This window comes from Etheostoma cragini, chromosome 6 (genome assembly GCF_013103735.1).
Source record: "Etheostoma cragini isolate CJK2018 chromosome 6, CSU_Ecrag_1.0, whole genome shotgun sequence".
In the NCBI taxonomy this organism is placed as follows: domain Eukaryota; kingdom Metazoa; phylum Chordata; class Actinopteri; order Perciformes; family Percidae; genus Etheostoma; species Etheostoma cragini.
This window is the reverse complement of record NC_048412.1, coordinates 19,157,292-19,180,686: the sequence shown is the minus strand read 5'-3', so window position 1 is coordinate 19,180,686 and position 23,395 is coordinate 19,157,292. Positions and strand designations below refer to the sequence as shown.

Sequence of the window (23,395 nt, the reverse complement as noted above, 5' to 3'; positions counted from 1 at the left end):
TCATGAGATTGAGATCATAAGACGGAAAACCACACAGAAGTGAAAATAAGTTGACTAATGGTTTAAGACTCCAGGGCGACTTGTTGAAAAAGAAAAAAGGCAGACTGACAGAAAGACAATTCTTTATTTGTCACAGCAGAAGTAACAAGGATTTGTTTGCAAAATAAAAACAAAATAAAACAAATTCCCCAGATATCACCCTCGCCATACTTCAGAGAAAATACAAGTACATTTGGTGTTTAGACTTTATTTTTTATTTCCTTTTTGTCAAACACATTTGAGCGGTTATATATTTGTTTGATTTTTCTGACATTTCCGCTCTTCATGGATGTTCAACAGTTTTTTTTTTAACTTCCTCACTGAAACTGGTGGAGGAGGAGTTGGTGCCGGTCTAAATGGGTGACACCAAACTGAAACCATCCAATAAAAGAAGAGGGGGGGTGGAAGTCACTCATTTTGATGGGAAAGGGCAGTGACTACTGATGGCATTGGAAATCAATATTCAAGATGTGGACGAAGGTGACTGTTACATGAAGAGTGAAGGGACATAGGAACCCTTCGGTTTCATTGAAGCAGTTTTTCTAAATTATCTGGATAAAATTGCTGGTAAAATCAGTAAAACATGGAACAGGTGTTTAAACATATTTCAAATGGTTTTACTCAGCATAGCTGTCCAGGTAACTAACTGAATCTGATTCTCTAAACATGTTTTGTAATCAATGGATCAAAAGGAAAAATCTTCTTACACCTTATCTGTTCATCTGCACCAATTTATGTAACCGTGTATATATGAAATCCGACAGATTTATTTACACTTTTATCAGTTGTGAAGCATGCCAGGGCATTTGTAAGAACTTGGTGGGGTGCGACTATGAATGGTGTCCTTTGTGTTTGTGTTACATTACTCAGCTTCGCCCCCCCCCCCCCCCCCCCCCCCCCAGTGTAGCATTCCCTTGTCTATTCAGCCACTCTCCTGTAAAAGTAGAGGTATCCCAGGTCTTTGGGAGGTTTCTCTGAAGCGCACACCTTCTGATCGTTGAAGATGACCCACCTGTTGAATAGAGAGATCACTCAGTTCAGAGACCTAATTGATAACAGACAGGTTATGGATTTGATTATGTATTCACTCATCAATGGGTCTTAGTTTGACATAAAATATCCCCACTTGTGTAAAGTGACACCTGCTTTTCCCAAATGACCGACAACATTGTAGAACACATAATGGTATTTTTTAATTTAGCAATATAAGGTCATTTATTTGTTTGAAGAAGCATCAATCAGCTCAGTTTGGATCATTATTATTATAAAAATTTAAAAAAACAAATCTGTCATTTTAAGTAGTGGATGTAAACCATTTAAACCTCAGTTTGTTGACAGGTAATACTTTGTTGTATAAGCAGCTATTGTTGTACAGACGAGACCGGGAGTATGGCGCCCCCTGCTGAGGCAGCGTAGAACTAGCTACTTCCAATACATTACATTAGACTGTTTTTTTAGACATTCAATGAATAAATAAACTAGGCCTACTGATTAGAGAACAGCAGGCATACAGCTTATGATACAACAGTTTTTGTTTCTTAAAGAACATGGGATGTGCATGAAAAGAATTTTCTAAAGGGATCTAAACAGTTCTGACTTTTAAATGACATACTGAGGCTTTGAAACAGCAAAGTATCCCTGGAAGCCAGAAACACAAGTGCAAAAAAATACTTACTGCTGATCCTTCTTGATGTGACAGACGTAGTGGCCGCACATTGTGCTCGTCCCCATGTGACTGATGAACGCAAAAAGCTCATACTCTGGATAAAGGAGAGCAATCATGAGTATAATATAAGATATAAATGATAAAATATATAATCAAATTATTATTATTATTATTATTGCTTAAAGAACAAATTATTTGCAATGTTGCTGCTATCTAAATTTTAAATTTGTGAACACATCATTGAACTAATTTCATGATCATTCTGAATGCCTCCTATCATCCTACTCCTTGGGACTCACTGCCTGGTCCGTCTCGGACACGAGGTCCAGGTGGAGGATCCCTGCCACCCTCACTCTCTGCGGCCGAGCGACCGCCTTCAGACACATCCATGGACTCAAGGTCATCCAGGTGGGAGAAGATCCAGTCCACTGCCCGGTCTAGGACATTACTCTGTGAAACCAACACAAGTAAAGGAGACAATATTAGAGATATGGAGACAAAGAGCTTGTTTTGATTTTTAAGTATAACTTTATACAAGTTAGAGGACCAGAAGTCATTTAGATTGTACAAACATTGCAAGATGCATTCGATGGATTCACCTCTATAAGAGAGGCCAATGTTTGATAATAACGGTGTTAATACTGTAACTGTAATATTACAAAAAGACCAGAGCTATGCTGCTTAAGTGTTTTCACTGCTTCAACATGGGACTAGTACTGTGGCTAACAAGAGGCACCTAAACCCAAACTGGTACCTGCAGCTTTAGGTCCAACTAGTTCACTCTTTTTCCATGTAAATTTTGATCTGCAACTATTTTAGGCCTAAATAACCCTCCAAAACTGCTTCAGTCGAAGCCAAAATATGGCCATACGCAAATTTGTGCTAGCTACATGTTTTCTGTGTTTTGTCTGCTACTCTCATTTTTCAGCAGTGCTTGACTATGACATAACGCATTCAGTTTTTATTTTTTTAATTTTTGGCTAATGTGAATTATTTTTGCACACCCCTATACAGTAATTACAACTCAAGACAGATCTCTTACCAGTGCTTCTGAGACAGCTTACTGCAACTTCAAGTAAATCATGCTACTTATTATTATTATTATTATTATTATTATTATTATTATTATTATTAAGGTATTAAGGCCAAAAACTGGTTAGTCTCTCATACAATGACAAAACTTGCCTACAATACTGTCTGAATAAAAGCAGCTGTGCTTGTATTTCCATAGATTTACGTTTAGACTAGTGGCATATGAAATTAGTCAAATCTCCATTGCTAACAAAGGAGTTAGGTTCTAACCGTGGCTCGAAGCGCTTTAGTTGCCTGGTCTCGGCTGAAGCCCATAGAGACGATGGTTGCCAGGTGCTCCTCAGAGAGGCTCTCTGTGGGTGTGGTCCCGGGGCCGGAGCTGCAGCCTGGCAACACCAGGGGGGAACCAAAGTCTGCAGCCAATCAGAAAGAGGAGAACGTAAGTGAGAGTGAGAGTGGCGATCAGACTGATTGATGACTTGCTTTCTGGTAATTCCCCATTGCTCTGCACACCTGGGTCATCCATATGGCCCATGATCCAATTCATGGCAGCATCAATTCCAGTGTTTCCAGTGTAGTACACCGCTTTCCGGCAGGCCTCCAGTGGGAATCCCATTTCACATAACTGGGACACAGTAGAGTCATCAAGGACTGGAGCTGAATGTGTTGAAAGGAAAAACTTGAAATTACTTGGCATGTACGTTGTACATTTCACATTGTTTGTTAGCTGGTCTTACATTTTTTTTGTCAATTACAAAAGTAAAAACCATTATTGTTGTGCCCTGAGCACTTTAACATGTTAACATATAAACAAAATCTAAAAATAACATATAGAAACTCATACATGATAAAACAGAAACTATTACTTTAAATTGAAATGTAACTCAAATCACTTCACATGATGCAAAAGTAAATAAAATAATAAGGCAACAAAAGGAGGCACGAAAACAGAAAGGCAGAAAAGAAGTGAAGGAGGAAACAAGGGTTGACAAATGAGAGCATCACAGAGGAAGAAGGAAAAGAGCAGAAAAGACAGACGGACTAACACAGTAGTGGGGAGTAGAGAGAGTCGTCCTCCTCGTTGCCATGGAAACCCAGGATACCTTTAACCTCCACATCTGGGGTCATGAGTGGAGGCGGGGCCACCTCTGGTAGAAGCTCTTCCCCTTGCTGCTGGCCGGTTGCCCTTAGCGCGCTCAGGTCCAGAGTATCAGGAACGTCGATGCTCACATCTGCACAGAAGAAAATTAACAATTACCTATAATCCACTTTACTACATAGGTTTGTTTTTCATACCTTATCTTTACAAACAATGTTTTACAACAAGGTGTCCTGCGGTACTATCTGGGGACGTTAAGAAAAGTTCAACTTTGTGTAAAAGCTCGTGTTCTTGGCTGGTGAAATTGTTCCCCATGCCTGCAGCCTGTCACGGTCATCTTCGAGTATAGATCAGCTGAGGAGATGCACTTGAAAGCTATTTTGTCAAGACTTAATCCATAGCTCTTTTGTATGTTGCTGCAAGGTTAATGCCAGAAACATAAGTCTTCTACTGTCCAACTTTGATTAGTCAGTTAATTATCTTAAGTTATTGTTTTTTTGTTTCAACAAACACCTTGCATGGAAGCTCTGTAGTTTTACAACTTTTTTACCATTACTGTACTATTGTTTTTGTTGAGTAGTTAGTTATTGTGATTTTAGTTCTACTTCAGTCTCATTGGTTTGCTATTGGCAGGGCCAGTTAACAGTCAGCTTCTATATCTGTTATTAGAAGATTGAAAACATTTTAAAAAGTGACTCCCGATATATAGTCTAACGTTACTGCGTTCTCCCCGAGACAAACTTGGGGTTGCAACACGTGCACGAGCAACAACCAAGCATGCTTTTGGATTTCCCCAGAAAAAGAAAAACAGAGTTGTTCTCTACTCCACTAAACTACATTAAAAGCACTTAAAACAAAAGGGAGTAAAACATAGTAGTCGCCATTAATGGCGCTCAAATCTCTGATTTAACTTTAATGCATTTTAACACGTTGTTTAGGAAATAAGCATATTCGTTGTGCGCCAGTGTAGTTGGAACGATATGTAATTAGAGCGAGGCACGTAAATTACAGTGTCATGCCTAAATATACCCATGAGCTTTATGATTATGAGAGGCAAAAGAGAGTAGTAACAGACACAGACTTGTCAATCAGGTACAAGTATTGTGCCTGGTCGGCATAAAAGACAAATGATGGAGAGTCTGTACAACATGAATTGCTGTTTGATGTTCAGAAGTTTTAATACAAGTTACCTCAGACTATAACATGGGCTAATGTGTCCCAGTGAGCAGTTACCAAGTGTGGTGGGAATAAACTTTTATGTAGAGCAAGAAAAATAATCATCTTACTAACAGAATAATTTTATAATATCTTAGCTCACCCAGTTTCTTGGGCACCCAGTCAAGGCCAAAGGTGAACTTCTTAATCTGGATGACCAGGTGGTCGGGAAAAGAGGCAAAGCGGGTCGTTCTGACAAATGAGACAAAAGCTGATATTAACAAATATATTTAAGATTTGTTTCATCACATTAAGTATGAGTGGTTGTCTCTCTCATACTTAGTAGCGGTAGTCTTGGACTGAACAGCCGAGCTCCAGAAGTCTGCGAGGATCTCTGGTTCACTGAGGGCCGCCATGCAAGCTGTGAAGGGGATTTGTGCACGCACTGTGGGGGCTGACGAGTCGCCCTCCTCACGCCGGCGTTCTGCCTCCTGAAGCTCTTCTGTTAGATAAGATATCAAGGTTAACAAACAACTTGCACACAACTGTAAAACAACAAATCAATAAGCTGTTCTAAAAGTATAAATACAACTCAGGATACAAAGCAAATGTATAGGTCTTTCCTTAAGAAAAATATCTTTAATTGAAATAAAAACGGAACATGTCTGACACGTACAGACCACACTAAAAGCAACACTGCACCAATTGTACACACAAGTGCAGCCTTGTAAGGATTTCACCGGCCCCGCTGCTATACTTAGCATGTGTGGGGACACATGCACGGAGAAATCCTGATATATAGATAGATGAAGATCAGTTCACTTTTCTCTGTGGCTCTGTAGAGTTTTCAAAGTAAAGTCACCTCAACTTTATAGAAGTGCAATACTAAATCAATAATAACTTTTTATTACTAAAAGGACATGTAATCTTCTCAAGACAACTGCCAAGGTCTTTTTGTTTGATAACTTGGAACATGTAACTCACAAATAGCCTTACAGGGTCCAATTTGTTTATCAAAATTCCCAGCACTTTCTCCCTGGAGCATGTTGGTGTCATACACCTATGGCTGATGCGCTGTGCCTCGCACCCCGCGTTAAGCACAGCTCATACGCTTGATCATGTGTAGAATGGGAGATTTAGTTGGACATTGTATGTCGTCAGCCCTTCACCTGTGTTGGTAGCCTGGTCCATTGGCACAGGCAGCTGAACAATGTAATCCACCCGCTGCGTGTACTTGGCTTTCTGTGACTGCTGACACACAATCCTCTCTTCCACCAGGAACCTAAAGGCTTCAGATGGGTTGGACCCAGAGCGACAGTTTCTCTGTTGGTGAAAAGAAATAATAATATCAGAGAAAAGATGGGGACAAAAAAGAGAAACAGAGTGAGAGTTAGGGTTGATGATTGACGATATCATCATCCATCATGATGCCACGCCCCCCTTCCTGAGTCACTTCCTGCCCTACGCAAGTGAAAAATAAAATTCACTTGTGTAGGGCTTTGCGTTGTGCTGTCCTTTAAGTGGAAGCTACTTTCCCACCTTACGTGCAACCTATTTGTATTGATACAGTCTCTCTTTCCTTGTTAGTATAATAGCTCGCTCTACCTGGACTCGCAACGTACTGGACTAACTTTTGCGGATGCTACTGTGTGCTTGCATCGATTAGTAAGTCTGATGACGATTGTATGTAGGATTTATGAACGTACGTTAGCAACAGTAGGCTAATTCCCGAGGGTGCTTTTTATGTGTGGGCTAATGTGTCGCATCTGTTTATGTACGCTGCAAGAGTTATGTTTCTGTTTACTGTGTTAATCAGTGCAAATATAATAGAATTTATTTTAATCTCAGTAATGATGGTATATTAGGTTATTACGATTGCTCTGTTGAATGCAAACGTTCCACTGTGCTGTCATTACGAAGATCACGGAGATCTAATTGAGTCTAGACTTTATGGCACAGTAGTTAAGTGAAAGTGGGTCAAGTTGTTATGTACTGCCTTTACCAGCAGCAGCGTGTAATACTGTCTATTTACAGAGGGCATTAAAATGTATGCCTGATAGTTTCCATTTCAATGGTTAGCCCATTGTATTAGACGTCTTACATTTTACTGTAAACATTGTCAATTGCCAATTTAGGGGACATCACCCAACCCTAGTGAGAGTGCTACATTACCTCCACCATGTTTATGAAGTGCAATAAAAACTCCTGAGCATCCTGTTGTCGATTGGTGGAGAACTCTGGGTGGCCCCGCCCAACAAGTGCTTTAAACATTCGTGGTGCTATGCCGATCTGGTCTCCCTGCAAGGAAAGCATTAACAGTCAGATTAGTCAACGATGAGGGCTAACATTAGATAGACCACATTCTCCCTTATTTTTGAGAGTAAATCCCAGATGTGCCATGAATATCTGTTAAAGCTAAGACTTATAAATCCATGGTGAATGATTGTTTCTTCTTACCCTAGGTTCAGACGCAGCATTTTCATCTCCATGGTCTGGTGCTGGTTTGGAATATTCTCCTGACAACAGACCGTAGCCGAGCTTGGCTCTGTGATGATAAACAAACAAAGATGACATAACTGCACATCCAACAATAAACCAGGGTCTCGCAAAGGAGGGGGATTTGCATATAGGCTTAAATGTAGTTTTGGCTTTAAAATATCATGGTGGAATTTGTACTTTCTCATCTAAGGTGAGATAAAAAAAAAAGTTTTTGTACAGCAACAAAAGTATTGGTTGAACTAGATCACATTCACATTTGGCAGGTTTCAATTTCAAATAAAAAAAGATTGACAGCCAAAAGTTGTCAAGTTACTGCACACGGCATTCACAGTACCGTTTTTAAGGATTTACTTTTGTTTTCACAATGGGAGGCTCTATCAGTTTAGATTATACACAGTTGAAGAAAAACTCCTTTTGCCTGCAATGGATAAGGGATAATATGACACCAAGTGTCAGTATAGGTCTATGTAAACTCTCATAATATCAACGGAACATTTCTTTTCTGGAGTATAACACACAGTAAAAACTAAAATGACATTTAAATAAGGAGCTGCCTAGAAAATAATCTGTAATCGGCTTTGTGGCTGACAGCTGGCACACTACGAATGGGTTTGCGTCTGTTTATGTGGTTGGTTTCTTTCATCTACTATGACTATTGCATTTTATGACAAAATGGAAAAAAGGAAAGCATGTGTGTTTGAATACAGGTGTGTAGTAACTGTGCGAAAGGAGAAGCGGTATGCGGAAGAAAACACTTGGGAATTTGAAATATATTACATGGGCCTTTGCTTTCTTGTCGTACCACTGAGCAGTGCTTTTGAACATCTAATGGTAATACATTTATATGCTGACCATAGAAAATAACCAGACACTAACAGAGGACACTCACACTTGGGTTTTAAAGTCCTGGGTGGGGTCGCTCGGGGCTTCATCAATGATCTTGTCGATGTTGGAGACGTACCTGCGAGGGATGAATAAAAGGACATGATATATATTCTTTACATTCAGTATCTTATGCTGTACTGTGTAAACATTTTAGTTAATAAAGGAATATTCAAGAAATGAGGAATAATTATATCAACTCTACTACAACTTGTAAACAATATTTTTTATTGCAGTCTGCCATAAGATGATCACATGATCAACATAACAACTAGGAGGGACAGGATGATGGGGGTTGATGATTGGGGCTAAAAAGAGTAAAGGAGGGTACTGACTTGTTCTGGAAGTCTGGAACAGTGAAGAGCACTTGCATGACAGAGTTGAGGTAGCAGCTGTTGCCCAGATTCTTCATGCCAGTCAAACCAGAGCCAAATAGGGGCTGTAGGGTGGTCCCAGACTCCTGGATCACCTCCCACTCCCCAACACGTTGGTTCACAGCAATCTCCAGCTCTGTCATCGTTCGCTCGGTCTGAGAGCAGAGAAGTCATCGTCATAAGAGAATTAAGGGTGCAGAATATAAACTAATAAATTCTTACATAAAGAAGTAGTAATGACAGCAAGCAGACAAGGGCGAAGCACTAAGTGCCGCACTTTGTCTTCGTCTCCACTGTAGCACAATTCCTCCACCCCCTGTCTGTGCAACATAATTATGTGTTTGCAGCAATACATTACCAAGACAAGAAACATTTCAGTACACAGTGAGAGGTACAGGGATCTAGGCATTGACAATTGTGTAGTCTGCACTCTTCATAATCAGAAAAGCAGGTGGCAAACAAATTAATGGCAGCAGAGAAATAGAGAAGAAACAGGTGTAAAAAAAAAAACAAAAGAGGCAGATATGAAAATGGGTATGCAAAGTAAATGCAATGTAAAGTAAGTGTAAGGAGGATCATAATCCTTTAATACTATGTTATTATACACAAAAGTATAATACAGTGTCCTGGCAAGAAAAAATAAACAAATAATAAAGAACAGCCAGGCATATGAGTGCTATTGGTTCTCTAGCACTGGACATGAATTTGAGACCCCTTAGTAATACCATGAAATCAATGGCTGCTCTATAGACATAAGTGTCTGGATGTCTGGCAACAGGAAAAAAAATCCAATACTATTGTACCACTTTATTCATAAAGAAGAGGGTTGAGCAATACTTCCATCTACAATTACGTCATCCGATGTTGAACATAGCAAACAAGTGGAGAAATGGATTTGAACAGATTCTGAAAAAGAAAGTCTTCTTCCACTAACAACAACAGAAACACAGAACTTACCTTCTCCATGGTCATCATGTTAATGCCAAAGTGAGCCAGGTGCTCTGGTAACTTGGAATCCAGAACCATGTCATCCTCATCATATGAATACACATCTGGACATACAAAACATAGGTGGTGATTACATTGCAATGAAAAAATAACTTGCACTGTGTCTTAAAAGACATGAACAGACAGTGTCTTGTAAGCAATATTATTGATGAGTAAGAACCACAGCAGCATCTAAATGGACCAAAGAAAAGAGCAGGTACGTTTATATGCGGTTTGATGTCCTGAGCAGAGCAGCTTTTAGCCTACAAATTGATGTGAGCATTGCATTTTTTCCTGGTGAATGTTTAATTAGTGGCTCATTCAACAAGCTCGGGAGAACATATCCATGTCCTTCTTTTTTTAAATTCTTTAAGAAGGAGACTTTAGCATAAAAGCTAAACTGGGTTGTTCAAAGCCTACGGCTCTTGTGTTGTGTAGCAGGTTGCTGTCATTAAATGACAATGTGATTAAATGTGTGGAGACAAGTTCTATTCAGTTGGACTTTAACATTAAGACAACCAAGAAATCATCCTGCCATCGGTTTACCTGCTCCATCGGGAGTAATGGTACCGAGTTTGACAGCAATTGGGTATCCCGTCTCCTGGAAGTGGAGTAGGGCATGGTTGTTGCCCCCGGACCCATCAAAATATCTGCGACCACACAGCAATTTTCCGTCCGTCAGGTTCATCCAAATATTCTCTTGGAGGTCACACACCTCACACCGCCAGCCACTAGGATGTAGAAAAGTGAGTAAGTAAGACATTTTGACTCTTGCACCGCCCTTGAAGAACTTTTAGGGTTTGAGTATTAAACTAAACAGCAATCGCCACTTTAACTTGTATTATTGGGGACACAACAGCACTAATGGACCAATGCAATAATGCATAAGTGGATCCTAAATCCAAAAGCATAATAGCCTGAACATTTCACATTTGCCATTAACCATCAATGTAGAACAAAATATAAGAAGCTTTGCTTATTAAGTTCTAATCTGGGCGTAACTGCATGGTGGATTTATTCAAGGACAGATGTGACACAATGTCTTACCTGGGAGGGATCTTGACTCCATTGTCAAGCTGTTTAAGGTCAGCGGCATGCCTTGACTCCTGTCTCACCTCTCCATCCCACTGTTGAACTTGTAAAGCATGAGACACTGAGTCGGCTGCCATGATACCCGTCATCGACAGGGACACCTTGACTCCGCAAATGAATTGACAGGAACAAGTTAGACCTGATTAACAGCTCATGAGGAAATTTCTCAATTATTTGATCTCTAGAAGTAACAAATGTATTATCCATATGTCCCTGGGTGTATTCCTACTGTATGTGCATATGCCCCAATGTTCTACTATTAAGAAATATATGTATAATATTTGTATGACAACTACCTTATCAAAGATCTGTAAAGACTCTCCATGTATTCAGGAAACCTCTGAGCCATGTCTAATAAGGAGAGTAATCACTAAGTAATTAATTATTTTTGTGTTTTCTATATTATGACAATGTGATAAATAAGAACTGTACCAGTGTTACTTCTAATATTGTAGGGTGGCATATTGCCATTGTAAAAAGCCTGACTGAATCTTAACGGAATGTTAACATTTCTCTTGTCAGAAAACACACAAAATATCTCACCCGCTCTCTTACAACGTCAGGCATGGTAGCAAGGTCCTCTGTTGTCACTTCCTGTCTGTCAGGTAAAATGACCACCTTAACATCCTCCTCATACTGTTCCTGCTCCACATCAAACCCTCCTTCAATCCCTTGACAGACCAGAAAAAAAGGGAGGTAGACACAGGTCAGTCTCAAAAGGAGGACGCCTGTTTTATCTGTGTTTGTGTAAATACTCTCTCATGCACTCACCTATAGCTAATCTGGTGGGCTTTTTCTTAGGTGGGTGTCCCGATCCAGAGTTACTGTCATCTTCTTTCTGTGGGAATAAAAAATATATGAGTGTGTTGAGATTAGTTTACCTGACATGTGACATGGTGCAGATTGTTTCAAATGTAATATACTGTGTCCATGTGGAATAGACCATAGTCGTAAGAAAAAATGAATCATAAAGCATTATAAAGTGTCCACCTTAGGCTTGCGAGTCCGGGTGATGTGCAAGTAAGCCCTCTGTCCAGTCCGGGCATGGTACCTGTCCACATATTGACTCCCAAAACCAAGAAAACTGTTCATGCACACATACAGACCTCCTTCACTTTCCTGTAAAGAAAACACAGGTAATTAAAATGTTAAATGTTTCAACCTTATCTTTCTCCATTGTGACACACATCGGGGAAATTAAAGGCAATGTGGCTGTCACATAGTTACTGTACAATATTTTAGCAAACTAGCTCTCCAGTCAACCTGCTAACGCTAGCAAATTAGTTTAACACGGGTTCAATGTTATCTAAGTCCACGAGAAACTAACTAAACATTTAAAATAAAAAATAAAAAATGTGGTCTTTGATACGTTAAAAAGCGTGAACAGTCCTGCCACAGTTGCAATCATAAAACGGTTGTTAGCTTGCTAGCTAGTTTGACAGCATACAGTTGCACTGGCTGGCTAACAAGCTTGAGCAGCTAAGTTAAGTTTCCATTACAGTGCATTATTAGCTTAGCCTGACGCTAGCTTGCTAGTTAGTTAGTAGAAAATGTAGGAAGCCAGTGCGCTAAAGTAGAACTGCACTGAACAAACAATACATTAAACAAAGACAAAAGAGCTTGGAAGTAAATCAACAATAAAACACAGTTTTTGGGCTAACGTTGTAATTTGTAAATGGAGATGGCTCACCGGCGAGGAAAATGACAAGGCGCATTCGTCTTTGTGGACACGGTCCCCGGGCTTCGGAACCCGAATCGTGGACAAAACCGACATCAAAACCTCACCAACCTCCGCCATGACTAGCTAGCTAGTTCCTCCTTTCAATGGGACACTTGCTCCTCTTACTTTTGACCCCCAGCCCTATGATTCCCTTGCTCGGAAGAGTGTCCGTTGTCTAGCCCGTCTAGTGCTGTCTGTGTTTGGCTGAATGAATCATGGGATGCTGCCTTGTGTTGAGGGAAGGCCGAACAAACTCAGTCGCTCGCACGCCGAGTGGCTGCGGCTTGTTACCGTAATGTGTAAAATACATACAACCGTTGTGGTTTTATAAAGCATTAAGATCAGTTTAACCTCTTTTACTTGCATATTTACGGTAATGCCCGTTGAACTCAACCGAACCTACGGCTTCCTCTCGTGGCTACATTGGCGTACTGCATGGCGTAGGCTACTGCAACATGGTTTGCTGGATAGCAACTACTCCGGACAAGTAAACACTAGCTAGTCTCGTGTTGATTAACTCAAAATATGTAGCTAAATAAATCACATTTAACTCGATTTAAACTAACTAAATGACCAGTCGAAAATGTTAACGTGGAGTAGAAGTAAAAACATCATGTTAAATCAAACGGGAGGTAACTTTCTGTATTGCGCTCTCCGAATGCATCCCCCAAATATTTCCATAGTCCCTCCTTCACCCAACTCCGACTCACTCCTCACTAGGGTTTGTTTCTTGGACCATGGCGTGGCACTCTGATCATTTTACTGTATACGTGGCGTTTCATTTTATTATTATAGCATTACTTAATGTTACCTTAGCAACCCCGGGTAGAGGCAGCTCCAATGTTTTGTCACTGCTGCAGCCGTATGATTTCTTGTATTACAGTGGAGTACGTTCATATTTTGGTGAGGAATGGGTAAAGTCTGCGGAGCTGCTGGAGAAAGCCATCGTGACCAAGGAATCACTGTTTAGAGTCCGCAGGCAGTGTCATGATGACTGTGTGGCAGCAGGGAGAGAGGCGTTCAATAAACTGGGTAAGTTAAAATATGTGTGTGTGTGGGGGGGGGGGGAGCGTAGTGTAGTGGGTGTACTCCAATAGAGTCGTGTGCCAATTTACTTTACTTGTTCATTAGTTATTTATTAGTAATTCCTTAATCTACACGGGCAATTAATACATTAAATTCACATTTAAATGATACAGCAATGTCAATTTTATGCCTGGTTTCCAAACTTTTGAGCCTGCGATCCTTTACACAGCACAGCAGTTCCTTCTATGAAGATTTTTTGAGGCCTAAAGACAGAACTGAATGTAATAAATTGTTTCCAAACAAAAGGGCAAAAAGAAAACCTCAGAAGCCAAAATATCATTTTGTTTACAGTGCATCTACATTTACCTTGGCAACCATTGACCTATGTTTAAATGCATACATTCAAGTATTATTTGGGTGCATTTTCAGCCTTTATTTTTGATAATAATAATAATAATAATAAGTCAAAAGTCAAACATTATCACATTTAGCAGTTTACCTTTACTTTTACTAGCATGGAGTCTAGCAGTTAGCCAAACTGACTGAAGGATAATTACAGGTGGGAAACTAGATTAAAGTTGCTGGCAGCTTCCATGATTCCTAGTTTCTGAGTTTGACCGCAAGAGCAGAAGACAAGTACATTGCAAAATCAAAAATAAGTATAAAAACATAAATGCTAATAAGGTTGTTTACTTTAAAAATCAAATTTTTATAAATTAAACTCTTTACCAATGTACAGTTTGTAGATTTTAAACACAAGCTGTTCCATTTATACGCCAAATGTTGACAATGTATGAACTATGTTTATTCCTTAGACCTTATTGTTTTTGAATAAAGGATACAACATTTTCAATGGTATATATTTGACTCCCAAAAATGATTCTTGTTTTCTGTATTGTTAGATTTTGAAGAGGGGAGCTTGTGGGACCTCTGGAGCTTTGATTGGGTGCAGCAGAGAGCTGAATGTTTGAGGTTCTGTGTTGGACGCTCTATCACACCCGCAGGACAGCTCCCAGTTTCCACTGACATAGAGTATGAATTCAGCTCTCGCAACCCTTACAACTTCCTGCAAGTCACATACTACAAGGTACTGTAAGCTATTCTTCAGGTAGCCATATGCTAATAATAGTTAATTTATCATTATTGCTGACAGACACATGTGTTATCTTTATTTCAAAGTGATATCTAGTGGCATACAGCTCAATGTAAATGCTGTGATTCTCTAACACTATTTACTCTTTGCTTCCTGCACATCAGTTGGAAAAGTTGCAGAAGGCAGCATCAGCAGCTTATACCTACTTTGTGGCCAACCCGAGTCACTTAGAGATGAGGAACAACATTGAGAAGTACAGACGGATGGAGGGAGTAACTGAGGACGCCTTCCAGGACAGAGAGCTTGAGAATGAGAAACACTGGGTGAGGAAGGAGAAGTGATGTCTTTGTAAGGACAGGGGAATGGAGTTATATTTACATACCCAGAAATCATGCAGTGTAAAGTAAATAAACTGTACTGGTTTGCCTTTTCATATACAAAATAACGCTAAAGGGGAAGACTACCATTATACTGTATATAATATATTATTCTCAGAGAGTCCAGTTTACCATAGACATACTATTTGTTACTACTGTTTAGGAAAGGGATCAATATTTAAAGGTTATGGTTCCTTTTGTCACTTTCTGTGGGCCAAATACGTAATTCTATTTGGCTAAACAGGACTGTTCTATTGGGTCAACATCAACAGGAGGGATGGGACAGTCTTCTCTGTTGCAGAGAAGTATATTGTAGATGTGAGTGTGGAAAGACAGCCATGGGGCTTGAGAGACTGAATTCCCCTCTCACCTTCACTTTCTCTTATCCAAGCCTGTATTCCAACCCTGGTTTTATATACTGAAGATCACTGCCTGAGCAACATATTTTGTCTATTCAGAAACACGTGTTTCAACAGGATTTGGATGGCTTGAATGGTCCATGTAATGACATGTCTTAAAATTTGTCCACCATGTTTTTTTCAATTAGCAGAAAAAGTCTTAGTATAAACTGTGTATACAACTATATTATTCTATCTATTTGTTTCATCAAACCCAGGTCCTTTATGATTCTGCAGTTCAGAATGAGGCCTCCTCTGATTGGGTGCAAGCAGCAGCGAAATGGAAAGCATCTGTGAATGAAACACTACGGCAGACAGACGAGTGCAGGGTGCAGTGTGAGGTGGCCTCTCAGAGGCTGCCAGAGGACAGGGGAGTGGACAGTGTTGATGGCGTGTTCGAGAAGGCTGCTGGTAAAAAACAACAACAATGGCCACTCCGGATTGCAGAAAGAGAATGGAAAGGACCCGTTGTCACTACTATTTTTTTTTCCGTCTAGCTCTTTCCCTCTCCCTGCTCTCGTGCCGGCAGTCATGTGTGACTCAGGTAGCCACGAGACCCGGAAGGATTTCTTCTCAGGAGGACTTCCTGCCATTACAGCTGGAACATCTGCATATTGCACAGTTTAAAGGTCAGGGTTTGGAGGTCAAACTTAATTATTATTTTCAAGATAATTCAATGTTACAGTACAGTGTATGTGTATCTTCCTCTGAATTGTCTTTACCTATCATACCACGATGATTTTTGACCCCTTAAGTGGCACTCCCCCTTATTTTGCATGCCTGTTTTCATACAGCTGGTGATATTAGTGGAGCAGTGCAGACACTTCGCTCTCTTCTCCTGTTTTACCCCTCTGACAAGGACTCTTTAGACAACCTGCAACTCTACTATGAGACACTAGGAGGAGACACTGAATCACATGGCACGCAGCCTGCTCAGGTACCAATTAATGTCTGTTGCATTCAAATCACCACTATGGTGGGTAAAATCTAAGTTCCTTTCATGTATTTACTTAAATAAGAAGTTAGGAATAACTGTGAATTCAGACACGAAGACTTCAAATATCTATTTTATTGTCTTACTTTTGTTCATGTTTGGTCACACAGGAGATTGTGAGATACATTAGTCGTGCTTTGGAGGAGAAGAAGCTGCTGTATTTTGGTGTGGAGAACCTTGACTTCAGTTTCACCGACCCAGTGAGTGCTGATGCAAATGAACACTATTTTGAAACAAAATTATATCCACAAATTTAATGATTGCTTTCTGTTCAGGATCTTTGGACTCCAGAAGATGTTGTACCTGAATCACTGAGGGATAGTTGGAGGTGGGAATGACAGAAGGGAATCCATTTGGTGCCAAAAACTTTAGTACCAGTGCATTTTAAAGTCAACTCAGTATTGTTTCACTTTCAGAACAGAAAAAGACAAAATAAATGAGAAAATGAAAGAGCAAGAGCAGAATGAGGAGGTGGATGACAGTGGATTTTTTGCAGGTGATACAATCAATTCACCCTCTTGTTTCAGTCTATCGCAGTTAAGAATTTACCAATTTCCTCTGTAATCCTTTTTCATTGGTCCTCTCTTCAGGTGGTCCAGTCCATCAGGTGGGTGTGACCATCACCATGGATGACAAGGTTATGAATGGGACCAATCGTGTAGTACTTGACGGAGTCATGACTGAGAAGGAGTGTGACAGAATGCTGCAGTTAGCAACAGTAAGTCCAGACTGTTAAAGAGTCAGGCCTTCTTAATAGAAACAGGACCTCTGACCCATCATTTCATCTCACCTCTGATAGGCTGCAGCATCTGCTGGAGATGGTTACCGGGGACGCCGGTCTCCGCACACGCCTCATGAAACGTTTGAGGGCCTGACTGTCCTCAGGTCTGTAAAGGTGGGTGAACGGGAGATAATGGGAGCAGAAAGTTTTTTTGAGTGAACCCGAATAAACTGTTTTACAAATTAATGAACAAAATTAGGGCCGACTAACGCTTATTTTTTTATTGATTATTTTCTCCTGCAATTGATTAGTTATTTGGACTATTAAATGTCAGAAAATTGTAAAAAATGTTGATCACTGTTTTCCAAAGCCCAGTACGACATCATCAATTGTCTTGTTTCGGCTACAACTCAAATAAATTCAGTTTACTGTCACAGAGAAGTAAATAAACTAGAAAATATTTATATTTAAGAAGCTGGAAGCAGATCATTTAAAAAATGTTCTTAATAAAAAATCACCCAAAAAGAATGGATTATCCAAATAAATAAAATATTATTTGATTTCATTTAATTTATTGGTTGACAACTAATCAATGAATCATTGCTGCTCTAAACTAAATCTGAATTAATTAAAGAACCAATATTATCTTTGTGTGCAGTGGTGATACATGCTTTAAAATACTTTAATTCATGGAGCTTTTATTTTTTATTTTTAACACAACCTTAACTTCTCTCCCAGTTGGCTCAAGATGGCCTGGTGAACCAATCAGATGCCCGGCTGTTACATGAGCTAGGCGAGAGAGTGAAAAACCTGCTGCACTCATACTTCAGGAGCCCTTCAGGACTCTTCACCTCTTTCACACACCTGGTCTGCCGCAGTGCTATCGCAGGTAATAATACCAACATTACCCAAATCTCTGTTATTACTTGCCAAAGGAAATGGATTAGGGCTGACCATGTGGAACCAGAACAACTACAGGCTTTCATAGACTTTTATATTGTGGAGTTAAGTTCCTTTGGGAGGTACAATCTTTTGTTTGATTTTGATGTCCTTAGGTGACCAGGAGGGCAGAATGGACCTATCTCACCCTGTCCATGTTGACAACTGTCTCCTTGAGCCAGAGACCAATCAGTGCTGGAGGGAACCGCCAGCATTCATACACAGAGACCTCAGGTACACACAAATAATCATAATCAGTAAGGAAAAAAATTTGTTTGTTTTATTAGTATTGAGAATTTAAGTTTTTATTGCTGAATGACAGACCTCAAAACCTACTTCTCTCACAGTGCCATTCTCTACCTGAACGACAACTTTGATGGAGGAGAGTTGTTCTTTACTAACAGGGATGCCAAGACAGTAACAGTAAGTCACTTTTCAACCTTAATCCAAGATTTGGTCTGATCTCATTTCCCTTAACCTTTTCCCTCCTACTTCATGTCTCCAGGCTCGAGTAAAACCCAGCTGCGGTCGACTGGTGGGCTTCTCGTCAGGTCCAGTAAATCCACACGGTGTTACTGCAGTGACCAGTGGCCGGCGGTGCACGCTGGCCCTCTGGTTTACCAAAGAGAAGCTCTACAGGGACATGGTAGGCATTACGACCACACACAGCAGTGTCCTCCTCTTTAGGTCGGACCAGTCGTCTGCGGCCCCGTGGTTGTTAATGTCGTGACACCGGAGTTGGGTAACGAGACCAGCTGGAGTGCAATGCAAATCTGGTGGTTGTTTTCTTGTTTTGGCACTCACAATGCCCAGCCCTTGATCACTCCACATCAGTAGCGTTTAGGTTTATCATGTATTTGTACAAATAGCAGAAATACCAGGAGCTCCTTTATAAAGTGGCTGTTTATTAGTAAAGCCCAAAAAATGAATCTTGAAATAGTTACAGTTCAGTTACTTCTTGCCCACTTTAATGCTGGCTAATTTTTGGCATCATGTAGACGGCCTGACTCATTTTTACACTTGACAGTATATACACATTCTATTTCTTAAAAATATGAAGTTGAATTCACAAGCAATGGAACCCACCCTTGCTACAACCTTAGTAGGTCTGGTATGATCAGTAGCTCATGGTGGCTAATTCTAGCTAAAGTTAGGTAAGTTTACGTAGATATTGCTGTGTAATGGACCTTGCTGAGTCAGTTCGCTGACTTTATTAGTATTCTCCACATGTGCTACCATTACCTTACATTTTATTATTAACCATTACCCTACAGTTGTCAGTGGTTCTGTTTAGTTAAAGCTACATAGACTCAATTTAACAGAGGAGAAGTACGTTATGCTGCCTCCTCACTAATATAATTTTTCATTAGAAAAACAAGAACAATTTAAATATAGAATATTCATCTAGAATAATCTAGGAATAAATGTAATCAGTCTTTTATGTCAAAGTGGCCACCCTACATTTAAATCAATTTTTCCATATATTTATTCTCTCAGGAGCGAGAGGAGGCGGAGGCGATGTGGGCAGTAGACGGACAGAGTGTGGTGAAAAAAGACAATGAGGAGGTAGAGGGCGGCGCCACACCCGGCAGGAACGCTCGGAACCAAGCATCGAAAGAGAGGGGAAAAGAGAGAGGCAGGGTGACAGCGGGCAAAGATGAGCTGTGAGAGCCAGAACAAACCTGACACACTGGACCACCCAAACTGGAAAACATTCTCATCTTTGCCCACCCTAGTGGACTAGTCCGCCATCCCATAATAGGACCATGACACCAACCATGAACACTTATAACTTTTTAAGCCACACAATCATTCTCTTCATATTGCTGTATTTTTATGTAAAGCTGCTTGTGTGTTTGAATTTACTGTATTTATACTGTATATGATGAAAATAGATGAGGGAAACGCGGTCCTTCCCTCCCTCTAATGACAATCTGTGCTTTAGTTTTAGCAGCTTGTTTGACTGATATCACTTCATTAGAAAATGAAGAGAATAAAAGAAGAAATAAATGTGAATTGTGTTTTTTACCAATGTGGCATGAGTACTACATACCATGTCCACACAAATGAGAGACTAAAGAGAATAAAAGAGGACAGAAAAATTAAAGCAAGGCTGTGTAATCTCTTAAGTGATTACCTCACATCTTCTGTGGCTGCCTGCTGTTTTAAAATAAATTAAAACTAGAAGGTGATTTAAAACCTTGTCATATTTTTGTCAGTCTGTTACTGTCTTCTTAGAGTAGAAGCATGTGATAAGATATGTGATTAGACTGCAACACAGCAATAGGAAACTGTAAAAGTACTTAGATTAGCGCAGTACGTCAGAAACTACAGTTTGAGTCAGTAAGAGGCAGAAAAGGGAACAGAGAGAGAGAGAGGTGCACAGGGGGGAAAAGGATAGAAATAGAGAGATTACCGTTAATCCCTCATAAATGAGTGCATTTGTTTATGAAGCTTAAAAATCTCCCATTTTGAATATGGAATAGTAATCCAGCTAGAGATCATTTAATCATTCACATCCAGCGGAGTGACACTCGACCACCCACTTCCATCTTATCCTTCCCATTACAACCAGTGCCTCCTTTACAGCCCCCTCCTCGGTTTTCGTCTAGTGCATTAGGTACCGAATCAAGTACTGTTTACAGCCATATTAACACTCTCCCTCTACCCTGTGTTATAATCCTCCGCCGCTGCAGAAGTGGGTTGGCAGGCCTGTTTAATGGAGCTGGGTTTTAACCTTTTTTCTCCCTCACATGCTGAAACTATTCAGCACCCTAAATGTCTGCATTAATCTCCTCTTAAGTAGGTGTTATGTCTATATAATGCATCCTAAATATCCTACACTAAGAAGCCAGGCTGTCTACTGTTCCAATTACACACTTGGTAGAAGAGCATGACATGTACAGCTGTATAATGTCATATTTCCATATTTTATGCAGAAATTATGTAATGCCGAACAGTCATAAAACTGAAATCACATTATCATTATAACTGAGTACTGGGTGTAGTGAGTAGTTGACATCACTCAGCTGATATGTTGCATATGTGCTTTACTATGCTACTATTTTTGGCCTATACAACTCACCAATTGTTGACAGCTGATTTCGGGCCTTACTGTATGATGCTTTACATCTATTGTAGGTGTAAACATAACGTGATACAATAGTAAGATTTAAATGAATGATTCTACATTCATGTCACAGCAGTTGTTTGTGACTGACCAACACGGCATTTAATCCAACCACCCCTCCCCTTCTCCACCCACTTACACCCCATTTATTTAAAACAAGGTTAATTGTTCAGTAAGTGACACTTGCGGGCTTTATAGACTTATACTGAAAAAATCTACTCACCTAACAATGAGTTAGTGTTGGTACAAAGTTCATATGACTTTAAAAATGCCAGAAGAACCAAAGTAATGCTACTTATAATCCAAGCTAGGAATAGTGACTAAAACGTTTTATATTAGGGATAATGCATAACACTGGTTTTTAAATTGTAACCCAAAAAAACACTCTCTCTGTCTTTATCCTGGCCAGTGTCAGTGCGCCTGTTAACAAATCCTTTTTCCTTGCTTCGGATTTCTATTGCTTTTACACTCCATTTCACAGCCCGCAACTCCATTTCTCCAAATCCAGGGTCAGTTTATCCAAAACGGCTAGTCAGCTTCTGTCGTCACCGTGCCTGAGTGAGCAAAGGTCAACACTTTTTAAACTACCAAGTTGAATTTATTCACACTGAAACAGGGGAAACATAGAAAGTAGGCATATACACACACACACACACACCCCCACACACACACACACACACACCCACACACACACACACACACACACACACACACACACACAGACAAACAGAAGAAGTCCAGACTGTGTAAGAGTCTGTTTAATGAGGCTGTTTAATCATTCAAATCTTTTTCCTTCACACAGAAAGTAATAAAATCTGATACTTGATCTTGAGCAGAAAACTTTGATTTACATTTGCTCCCCTTTTACAGGGAGGTACAAGGTCATGAATAGTTATAGCAGCATCCTGGGCAATTGCGACAATTCACAACCTTTTTTCCCTTTATTTAAAATTGTTTTCCTTGGTTTTCTACACAGCATCTACAGTAGCATTGAAGAATTCACTCCAGCATAACCAAGAACAACAAATATCAGTTAAATAACAAGTAATGTCTTACTAATACTTTGTAAACTGTATACATTTTAGTGGTGGATATCCATAACTTGTTTCACCATGTTGTTCACAGCCAACCACTGCTATGTATTCTAGACATAATGCACATTAGTTCAATTCATAAGTAAACATAGTTGCTGACTCACTCTCCTGACTGTCAAAGGGTCATTGTGAAAACTATAGGACGAAATGGTTGACCCCTTCCTTGAAGGCCAAGTCAAACTTACCAATGAAAAAGTATTCCGGTAAGTTTCAGTATCTTACTTAATATCGCTTCAACAGCTGATTTAAAGGGCTCTATCCTGGGCTTTTTGGGTGAAATGTGGTCACCGTACTCAGAGAGCCACCTGAAGGTGCCACCTCATGATAGTGAGTGCATAACTTTAATGAGTTTCATAACGTACATGGGTGATTTACTTATACTATATACTCTAAATAATGTGTAACAGCAGTGGGCTGCACACTCTCTAAATGGCAAGTGACAAACATCAAAAGAACGTCTACGTTTGGGGGTGTTGTTCAGCAGTTAGGCCCCACCAGAGCTTGAGCTATCCAGGAGGGTTATTGGACCAAACAGGAACCCTTAGGTGTGATCAAGAAAAAGAGAGAAATGTGTATATTTGACAGTCATAACAAAGGGGACAGACACAGAAGTGCAATAGCTACTGTAGTTCCAGTAGCACATATTGTGTTATCTGTGAGTATGTGTCCATGCCTGGGGGCACTGTTTGTGTAGTAAGAATGAACCAGAAAGAAATCTCTCCTGGATCCTGCCATAGTACTACTGTACTCTGCCCTCTCTGCCTGTAGACCTTCTAAAATTAGTCTTACATTGGGTTTACAAAACACAAACCCTCCTGCCAGTCATAGATCTTTTAAAGTCTACCTTAGCACCATAAAAAGCCATGTTCTCAGATCCTCTATTTATCTTCTTTCACCCTCCCCTCCATGATTTCCATCTCTTAGTTTTCTATTCAGATTCACCCCAGCTTATGTCTTGTGACCCCATAACCATGCTCTGCACCTTGTTTGGTTTCCCCCACCGTCTCCTCTCCCTTTCTGTCTCTTTTTTAACCCCACTCAATTCCCAGCCCCCCACCCCTCTTTCGGTCCATCCCAG

General features: G+C 40.1%; 2 protein-coding genes across 3 annotated transcripts; one reads left to right on the top strand and one right to left on the bottom strand.

Annotated features, from left to right (window-relative positions):
• Nucleotides 1–105: 105 nt before the first annotated feature.
• Nucleotides 106–12,929, bottom strand: usp5 (ubiquitin specific peptidase 5 (isopeptidase T)). 2 transcript variants are annotated; one of them, XM_034874146.1, is made up of 20 exons: nucleotides 12,516–12,929; nucleotides 11,816–11,944; nucleotides 11,597–11,663; nucleotides 11,369–11,496; nucleotides 10,781–10,926; nucleotides 10,280–10,464; nucleotides 9,704–9,798; nucleotides 8,708–8,901; nucleotides 8,380–8,451; nucleotides 7,449–7,536; nucleotides 7,164–7,289; nucleotides 6,161–6,314; nucleotides 5,331–5,493; nucleotides 5,155–5,243; nucleotides 3,784–3,969; nucleotides 3,251–3,394; nucleotides 3,008–3,150; nucleotides 2,005–2,155; nucleotides 1,715–1,799; nucleotides 106–1,051 (listed from the first exon to the last, which is right to left on the bottom strand). In XM_034874146.1, exons 1-20 carry the CDS (start codon nucleotides 12,621–12,623, stop codon nucleotides 958–960), a joined length of 2,547 nt encoding a protein of 848 aa, XP_034730037.1. In that variant the 5' UTR covers nucleotides 12,624–12,929; the 3' UTR covers nucleotides 106–957. The 2 variants fall into 2 exon arrangements, with proteins under 2 accessions (XP_034730037.1, XP_034730038.1); XM_034874147.1 differs by having other exon boundaries at nucleotides 3,841–3,969; nucleotides 12,516–12,924.
• A 174-nt stretch (nucleotides 12,930–13,103) lies between these two features.
• Nucleotides 13,104–20,268, top strand: p3h3 (prolyl 3-hydroxylase 3). The gene is made up of 16 exons (XM_034874160.1): nucleotides 13,104–13,577; nucleotides 14,474–14,658; nucleotides 14,829–14,987; nucleotides 15,658–15,850; nucleotides 15,937–16,068; nucleotides 16,234–16,376; nucleotides 16,544–16,633; nucleotides 16,709–16,761; nucleotides 16,850–16,929; nucleotides 17,024–17,151; nucleotides 17,233–17,328; nucleotides 17,893–18,043; nucleotides 18,210–18,327; nucleotides 18,441–18,516; nucleotides 18,599–18,739; nucleotides 19,591–20,268. Exons 1-16 carry the CDS (start codon nucleotides 13,283–13,285, stop codon nucleotides 19,759–19,761), a joined length of 2,211 nt encoding a protein of 736 aa, XP_034730051.1. The 5' UTR covers nucleotides 13,104–13,282; the 3' UTR covers nucleotides 19,762–20,268.
• The last annotated feature ends 3,127 nt before the right edge of the window (nucleotides 20,269–23,395 follow it).